Here is a 10,000-nt window from a genome sequence, read left to right on the forward strand (position 1 = left end):
TCAAACCAGACGAGAAGCTCTGCATTAAATTACACTGATCTGCTCGATGTGTTTAAAATATGGAAATTTATAGTATTTTCAATGGATTTTTAGCACTATTACTCCTGATGGCGCTTGCATTTAAATGACTTTTCGTCTCGTTTTATGCTTGAAGAACAAAATTAATGCTGACGCCTATTTAACTGAATAAATTATGATTAAATGGCATTATCGATCCTGTAAAAGGAACTTCATGACATTACATATATCACATCAAACTTTCACCAGAAGTTTCTTCATAATAATAGTCTCTTAGCTTGTACTTCCACCTATTCCTATCATGATATCATAGATATATACATTAGATGTCGCCTACCCTGTTGTTGTCTATTGGAAGGAATGAGTCAATAGAGCCGCCATTTTGGAACAGGGTAGCACTCCTTTGAAATGAATGCCGGACCGAGCTGCAGTGGAGGACTGTGGCCATCCAAAGCCAGAGATATACACATATATCTATGATCGGGAGTTTTCCTGGATGTCAGTATGCATTTATTTTTTTAAATTACGAAAATGATAATTTTACATCACTTTTCTGCATTGATGGATCAGTGACCGCACTGGCATTCCTGACAAAAAGCTTGTGTTTGTGTGTACAGAAATGTACTATTCACCCTCCCTGTTAAATCTGATCTAATCATGTCCTGAAACACAGCTCCTCTCCTGCTTTCACTCCTCATACTGACGGAGGGAGCGATTCGTTTGCAAATTAATCTCCAATATGAACCACTCCTTCACTTAGCCGACAATAATACAAGTTTCTGGCAGCGCAGCATCTCGTTGTCATATTTCTTTTGCATTGTTTGCTGATTTTATTCAACAAAACTAGCATAAGCCGAGTGTTTAGTGCGAGTTGGAGCTGCTTTGCCGTATGGTGAATGCAGTAAGTGACTGTTATCATCAATAATGTTACCTGATTAGCACAAAAGTTCAGAACATACAAAAACGTAAAAAACTTAATATTACCTCTGAAATGTTCTGCCTTTGTGCTTTGTTTTCTTTGTTTGCTCGTTACTACACCCGTAGACAGCGCTAAAGTCCCGCATCTTCACGTAATAACACTGTCTTGACTAGTGCGGCTGAATGACATTTGTCCTGGGAGCACTGTACCAATGTGGTGGCGCTATTGACGCATGCTCAGGGTCCCTATGCGATATCTAGTGTATATATCTATGTCATGATACCACTTGTGTCTGACATCTTAATGAATTGTATGTTTAAATTAGTTTGAACAACTCTTGTTTCTTTTACATACAGTAATATTGGTATTATAGTTTTTGTCAGTACGCAATATTTAAAAGTCAGGACAGCTATATCTATTTTAGTTACATCGATTTGTTCATTGTATAATTTTTGTATTGTTTTTAGGGAGACAATCTTACCATCTTTCCAAGGACAAACTGATGAAAAAATGGCTAAATGTGGTGCATTTGCAGCAATGTTAATTAATGCACTCTGTCCCTGCCATATGACCTAATAAGCAGGGCCAGACCGAATCTGCAGATGTTTTTTGCTATTTCTGCAGAGAATTTTGGTAAAAATCTGCGTATTTCTGCTGAATTATTTTGGGAGCACCCAGAGTATCATAACTAAAACCTTAATATATGAAATAAAAAGTAATAAATTACTGAATAAAAACTGAATAAATTCAGATTTACACATTTACTCAAGTAAATAAACAGAATTAATAATAGGCTTAAAATCGGCAGAAATCTGCGCGTGCAGATACTGTGTGGGCCTACATATAAGTAAATACAGCCCATTGCTCCCATGACTTTGTTGTTGCTTTACTATTTGAACTATATGTGAAACACTGCAGCTCGAGTCCAGTCATGAAGAGCTCTTTGTTAATATGCTCCATGATGTTAAACAGACCCAAACAGTTTACCAACAGATTCTGAAGATGAACTTCATCCAGAATGCAGGATCCTGTGGTGAAGTGAACAACAGACTCGTTCACTGCGATGACCAGCAGTCCGTTACATCCACAAACAACATCACTGGGTAATAACAGCTCCAGCTTAAAACTGATCATCTACCCAGAGAATCTCATCAAGAAAATGAGCATCATTATTAAGACTGAGGTCATGAACATCAGCTTTTGTTTCGTGTAAACAAATGATAATAACCAAAAGCAGGCAGTAGAGCATGGGGAATTGATCTCAACATCAAGTCTATGTGCAAAATAAATGGAGCACAAAACAACACTGTAAAAATACATAGAAATTAACCGTACTCCATGTTTTTTGTATGTTTGTTTATGCTTTTGAATTATGTAGGACATTATTAGGACACTTTTAGGACATCAATCTCTCCTCTGGCAAATTTTAATGTTGATAAAGTGACTTTTATTGACATATACTTAGAGTAGTTTAATTGTTTGAATGTTGTAAGGTACAAAAACCAGAGGCCGGTTTCACAAGTCCTTAAAAAGAAACCACATCCTGCACACATTACATAGTCCTGGCTGCGGAGGAAGAGGATACAGGTACTTGGATTTGTCAGCCGCTTTAGACACTGTAAACCACCAGATCCTGCTTTCTACGCTTGAGTCACTGGGCGTTGCAGGCACTGTTACTCAGTGGTTCAGATCTTACCTCTCTGACAGGTCATTCAGGGTGTTTTGGAGGGGAGAGGTGTCCAACCTACAGCATCTAAACACTGGGGTACCACAGGGCTCTGTTCTTGGGCCACTTCTGTTCTCCATCTACACATCATCTTTAGGATCAGTCATCCAGAAACATGGATTCTTCTACCACTGCTATGCTGATGATACCCAGCTATACCTCTCTCTTCACCATTTCACACTGGATGAAAGATCATCATCTTCAGCTTAACCTCACGAAAACGGAAATGCTTGAAGTTTCTGCCAACCCGACTCTACATCACAACTTTTCAATCCAGATGAATGCGGCAACCATTACTGCATCCAAAATGCTGAAAAGCCTTGGAGTAACGATTGATGACCAACTAAACTTCTCTGACCACATTTCTAGAACTGCTCGATCTTGCAGATTCACATTCAGAAATATGTTAATTTAAAAAATCACGAGTGTTCTGAATTCTTTATACTATGGCTGTAACACGATTTACTGAGTGTTCTGTAAAGGGCTTATATTATGAATGTAGGATGTAACTTCCGGAGGATGCATATTTGAGTCCATATATGAGAAGTTGAATGTGCTGACTCATCTGAGTGTGACGCGATTGCCATCCGTGAGATATTGTGAAGTGTGGGGTAAAGTTATTGCCAAGTGAGTTTGTTCCTTCATATCATGTTTGTAATTACCCTTGTATGCTTGATATTAAGTGCGTGATGTTGTTAATGACCCGCGATCGGCCGCGAGCATTAGTTTCCGTGTAAACCAAAAGTGAAAGTGCTGCTACCATCAGCATCGCGGCTAATCCCGATGTCATCATTGAGATCTCGTTTGTTTTATTATGATTCAGTTTACTATATTCTACATTTGTTATGCCTTATGCTGTCACATGCCCTTTATATAATGCAGCTTTAGTCATTGATGTCTATTTATATTCTGTTTACATTCAGCATACATTAGTCTATTGACTGCACTTTAAGAGAGCTGCAAATACTGTGTTGTTTGGTTTGGGATATTTATTGTGTCAGTACATATATATATATATATATATATATATATTTTCGTGTTTGATATTTTATTATTTATGTATACTTATTGTTTATTACAGGAAACTACCTCCCTGCTCATAAATAAAAGATTGAAATTATCTCCTGACTCCTACTCCTTAACCAGAGTGCTGAAGTGGTCAGCAACATTTAAAGAACTGGCATTCTAAATTGGGCAATACCCAACAACGAGGAACACAGTAAATAATGTTTGTTGTATTGTCTGAAATGAAACAAATGTCAAAATAAATTTAGAAATCACTTTATTGTTTTTTTTATTTGCATTTCCCAACCTTTTTCTGATTTGGGGTGGCATTTAAAAGTGTGTATTATTACAATATTTTACTTACTTCACTTTAAATTAACACATTTGGCATATCAGTTTGTGTTTCAGATGTAAATATCAACAGCTCTTGCCTAGTTAAGTATTTATTTCTTTTCTCACCATTCATTCATTCATTCGTTTTCTTGTCGACTTAGTCACTTTATTAATCCGGGGTCGCCACAGCGGAATGAACCGCCAACTTTTTACACAGCGGAAGCCAATTTCTGGGAAACATCCACACACACTCATTCACACACACACACACACTCATACACTACGGACAATTTAGCCTACCCAATTCCCCTGTACTGCATGTCTTTGGACTGTGGGGGAAACTGGAGCACCCGGAGGAAACCCACACGAGCGCAGGGAGAACATGCAAACTCAACACAGAACCGCCAACTGAGCCGAGGCTCAAACCAGCGACCTTTTTGCTGTGAGGCAAACGTGCTACCCATGGCGCCACCGTGCAATTAATTGCAATAAAAAAATCGGACTACTTTTGGATTACAATTAGATTCCTTTGGTGCTATAACCTTTATTTGATGTCACATATATTGAAGCAGGATAATCTTGTACTATTTTGACAGATACAAGAAAAATATATACATTTTTATTTATTTATTTTTTATCAGTGACATCTTATTTTTAAAATGCAGTGATGCACTTCAAAATCCCCACAGTAATACATCTTACTGTTAGTGTTAGCGGACAATAACACGGAATAAAACTAAATCACATCTTATGATTTTAAAATATTAAAAATCTAAATATTAAAATATTAAATTCATAAGTTGCCCCAATATTGGGGCGATGCAGTGGCACAGTAGGTAGTGCTGTCGCCTGATAACAAAAAGGTTGCTGGTTCGAGCCTCGGCTGGGTCAGTTGGCGTTTCTGTGTGGAGTTTGCATGCTCTCCCTGCGATTGCAAGGGTTTCCTCCGGTTTCTCCTGTAGTCCAAAGACATGCGGTACAGATGAATTGGGTAGGCTAAATTGTCTGTAGTGTATGTGTGTAAATGAGTGTGTATGGATGTTTCCCAAAGATGAGTTGTAGCTGAAAGGGCATCAGCTTCGTAAAAACGTTGGCGGTTCATTCCACTGTGGCGACCCCAGATAAATAAAGGGACTAAGCCGAAAAGAAAATGAATGAATGACAACCATTATTGATTGCATATGACAGTATCAATGAAAACATCAACAATTAAAGCACTGCAATATTATAAGCGGGAGGTTGGTTATTATGAAAAACTAAATGTTTAAAAAAAAACATACAAACATAATCACGTAATCCATCCGAAAGCAACTGTAGTCTGATTACAAGTATTTTAATAAATACTTTGCACTAATTACAATTACTTGAGTTTTGGAATCTGATAAGGTAATTCAGATTACAATAAATCCAATATGATCCAGCTCTAGGCATTGGCCATTTTTCAGTGAAATTACTATCATGACAGTTGACCATTGACTCACTGACTGAATTAAGTTCAGATGAGTTACATGCATATTAAAAACATCAGTCTGTCATGTCTTTGCTGTGGCTGAATCCTCTACACATCATAAAGCTGAAAGGTCGAAGACGTTCGGGATGCAAACAGTGATCTGCCAGGTCTATATGTCTCTAATTGGCCTTTAAAATGTCACCAGCTGTTGACAGCAAATTAATGAAGCTGTGGAGTGACGAGCGGTCGAGAGAGCACAATACATGAGCTGGTGCTGAAAGCTTCATGTGTGAATACAGAACACAGACAGTCTCTAAACTGCAAGAGATAAAGAAAAAACATCGCAATGTCTGTTTTTTCCAGTATCGTGCAGCCCTTTGTGCTTATTCACAGATGCTGACATGAGGGATTACTGTACGTCACTCACCTGTGTGGATGATGGTAAGCGATTACGGTCACCTATGGGAGAAGAGAAAGAGGACAGTCAGACGACAGCATACAGCGAGCTCTACACATCCCTTATGTAATCGACTAGACAATCTGCAGAGCTGTTTGTTCTTACATAAACACACTGAAGGCTGCAAATGCAAGATGAAAATCAGGGTTATTTCAGTACAGCCACAAGGGGACCTTTCTGACCCCAAAAGCTCACAGAATTAAATGTGCTTTCACACCTGTGAATCGATTCAGTTGTTCCGAAACGGAGATTACAATTGTTACATTGTTGCTCTTGGAGCGGTTCGCTTTCACACTGCAAAGTTTCTAATCGGACCAAAAGAGCTAAAACAAGTCACGTGTGAGTAAACTCTCCTCACATTGGTGAGTGTCAGGGTTTATTTTGCAGCGTCCTGCTCAGCTGTCAGGAAAGGTGGTGGTTTGGTGGTGATTGACAAGGTGCGCGCTAGAGATGCGCGGATGGGCTAGTATTTCATCCGCAACCGCATGACAAAATTCATCATCCGTCCGCCATCCATCCGCACTAACATTTTTGACCAATTTTTAAAACCGCACCCGCCCGCCATCTGCTGATTGGGCTCTTTATTTGAATGGCTTATTCCTTTTTATTATTAAATGAATGTTTCTTTATTGATCATTATAGAATAGAGAATGACTTTGTAGACATGCAGTTAATCCAAACGTGCAATTGAAGACGCTTTGAAGTGACGCTAAAGATACGAAGACGTGTCTTTTCACTTGATTCGATTCCTCGGTCCAAGAGTCTTTTCCTTGCGTCCTTCCCTCGTACCGTTATCCCGGTGGGGTGGAAACACGGGAAAGAAAGCAAGGAAAGGAAACGAGGATGCACAAATAAGAAATGAGAAGCACCCGAGCTCTCAGAATATCAGCAGTGAACTCAGTCTCCAATTGGCGCACAGGGACAAAAAAAAAATAGCCTAAATTAAACACACTGTACTATACAACTTTTTTTATTGTAGCCTAATAGAAAACGCATTGACACATCATTTCAACATGCTGCTATTTAGCCTACTACTAAATGCCTATTTCACTTTATTTTTTAGTAAATAGATAGAATAAGTCATTTACATTATAGCCTAATAATGTTTACATTTATAGTTGTCCATAGCAACCCCAAAAACGTACCTGCTTGCCTTCCACATCTAATTAATGGGCACAGTTTTTTGACTATTTATTTATTTATTTATTTTTTATTTTTTGCTGTGGATGTTATTGAGCTTGCAGAAATCGGAAACAACACCAGTTCTGCGACACAGATGAACCTTTATTGATATCTCTATCAGACAATACCTATTTTATATGCCAAAAGAAACAACAGGCTGTAAAAAAATATTAACATAAATATCTTAATGTAGGCATAGGCTATAGTCGCATGCTTTGGCAAAGAGTTGAACATTTTTTTAATAAAAACGTCATATCGTGCCTAAGCCTTGTAGGCTCAGTCACCCCCACAATTAGAAATTAAATTAGAAAAACAGATATGCCATCCCTCTTTGAGCGAACATAAAGTCTGACCAGGCTAAAGTGCATGTATGACAAGTGCCCCAATAACCCATGGAGGATCATCCCCATTCCCCTCAAACTTGAAGCATAACGGAATACTACGCCAGTTGCGACAAAGAAATTCTGGCAAAATAACCTTAGCCTCAGAACGTAAAAGCGAGGCCAACATGTCTAGAATAGAATAGGCTAAACCAATATGAACGTAAAATTATCAGCTGACCGAACTCAAAAGTTTATATTGAACATATGTGTAGCCTAAATAACATAGGCTAATTGGTTTAATATGCCTGACTTTAGGTCTAGTTTGATTTTTTCTTGGCACAATGCAGGAATAAAATAGCATCTACAGTGTCAGGATTCAGACGGGAGCGCCTGCATAGCCACTATAATGCGCCCTGCTGCACTGAAGGAGCGCTCGCTCGCAGCACTTGTTGCTGAAATGCATAGAATTCTCTTGGCAAGGTGCTGTAGTCGTGGGAATGCCTGGCCTTATTTCTCCCAAAAGGAAGTAGATTTTCCTCTGCTGATCCGTCTATACGGAAGTTTGTAGAGGAATACTTCTGTACACTTCATCCAGAATTAGTGTATCCGATTCCTCCTCCCATTCTGTGAAGTCAGTCCTAGGCTTTTTCGTTGGTGCGCCAGCTATGCCTATAAAAACAGTACAACCGCTCGCCACCCGCCCGAATTTAATTAAAATATTATTTTTTCGTAACGTCATCCGCCCGATCCCACGGAGTCCGCGGCTATAACCGCCAACCACGCATCTCTAGTGCCTGAAGAGTGAGGAGAGATTCGGTGGCGAGGGGTAAGAAGGGTGCGCAACGATGCCTATTTGAGGACCGCGGAAGACCCGAGATTACCAGGAGAACATCACTCGTTTGCGGGCATCCGGAGACTCGTGAAACTTCCCGCCCTACTCATAATTCTCTCTTCATATAGCCGTATGCCTATTACATATCCATAAAACACTGATATAACCGAGCTCGGATCGGATCGCTTTCTCACTGCAATCAAACCGCTCCAGGGTTCGTTTCAATCGAGCCGAGACCACCTCATTCAAGCGATCTCGGAACGATTACTTTGGTGCGGAACAGAGCGCGATTGCCCTGTTCACATATGCCAAACGAACCGCGCTAACTGGGCAAACGAGACACGTTCCGAAACAAAAGTGTAGGTGTGAAAGCACCCTGAGACTCCAAGATGCTTCCTTTTATTATTATTATTATTATTATTATTATTATTATTATTGTTGTTGTTGTTGTTTACATCTTGGCAAAGCAAGTTTTTACATTCTTTTTGACCAGAATTGTAGTTTGATTATCTTTTGCTATTTTGAATTTCTCCATGACGTAAACACTAAAGACTAGAGCCCTATTCAGAAGGGAGTAATTTTCCAAATGTTGTATGAAGGAAAACTTTTTATGTCCCTTAATACAAATGTAAAATAAGTCTCTGATTTCACTAGAGTGTGTGTGTGTGTGTGTGTGTTTCAGTGACCCTTGTAGGCTTTGATTCTAATTGTGGTGTTTTGGTGACTGTCTCTTTAAATTCAAATGAGATTGTGCTCTTTTAAAAAGAGGGCGGAGCTACAAATGCCAATGGGTAAGCAAAGTGGCAGATTTAAAAACAAGACTAACGTCCTATGCTAATGAGGGAGAGATAGTCAGTAGTGAGAGAGTCAATAGTAAGCGCGGCTTTCCCCCTCTGATGACACGATTAAAAGGAGAATGTCAATCAAAGTGTTTCTGCAGTTTTTTTCAGGCGACGTCTGTCATTTTATGTATGGATTAGAACGGGACTTTTCTAGTTTAGTGTTAAATATTTTAGAAAAGTTATTAAAAAAATAATTAAAAAGCATGACTTTTTTTAACATGATGGGTTGATAGAACTTTTTATAATAATATAAGCCCACTGGAATAAATAGGTTTCACTTTAAATAAATTTCACATTATGTAAATAACTGCAGAAATGAAAGTGAAACTGATATTACAATTGCTAGTATTAACAACTTTCATGACTTGACTCTTCTCCACACTTCTACGTTCATTATTTGTGTGCAGAAAGCAGAAACCTAAGATTGTCATTGTACGGTAGTTCACATCGAACAAAAAACACAAGGAAATGTTTTCTGCAATCACAGACATTTGCATTCAGACGGGATTAGATTTTTCCAACCCAGGCTCATTCTGAAAATGTACCGCTATAAACAATTCTGGAGATCGCCAAATATGAACCCTTAATAAAAACTATCTGAAAAAATTCACCAGAGGCCCATGTGTATGCTTTTAGTCATCTTAAATTTATATTGCGAGTGCCATTCGTGCCTGCTGTTCTGACGTTAATCCACCAGAGGACACGGTCAACTGACTGACCGATCGACTGACCCTCCCTCCTCTTTCCGTAAACCCAACCAATAGTGTTTTAAAGAGCAATCCAGAAAGACAAAAGCCCTCGCAGGAGCATGATTTCTTACCACGTTTTCTGATTTTACCACATTCTCACCCTCTAATTTATTGGTTTATTTTATTTTTTGGCTTTTGTTTTTGTCATACCTGCTTCTGGAAAT

At 38.8% G+C, this 10,000-nt stretch overlaps 1 protein-coding gene across 3 annotated transcripts in view; it reads right to left on the minus strand.

Moving 5' to 3' along the window:
* The window catches only part of spire1b (spire-type actin nucleation factor 1b), a 74,829-nt gene that overhangs the window by 52,977 nt on the left and 11,852 nt on the right, over positions 1–10,000 (minus strand). For all 3 annotated transcript variants that reach the window (XM_073925544.1, XM_073925543.1, XM_073925545.1), the window contains exon 3: positions 5,879–5,910. In XM_073925544.1, coding sequence (XP_073781645.1) covers positions 5,879–5,910 — 32 coding nt within the window. The remainder of the gene's footprint in view (positions 1–5,878; positions 5,911–10,000) is intronic.

This window comes from Danio rerio, chromosome 16 (assembly GCF_049306965.1).
Source record: "Danio rerio strain Tuebingen ecotype United States chromosome 16, GRCz12tu, whole genome shotgun sequence".
In the NCBI taxonomy this organism is placed as follows: domain Eukaryota; kingdom Metazoa; phylum Chordata; class Actinopteri; order Cypriniformes; family Danionidae; genus Danio; species Danio rerio.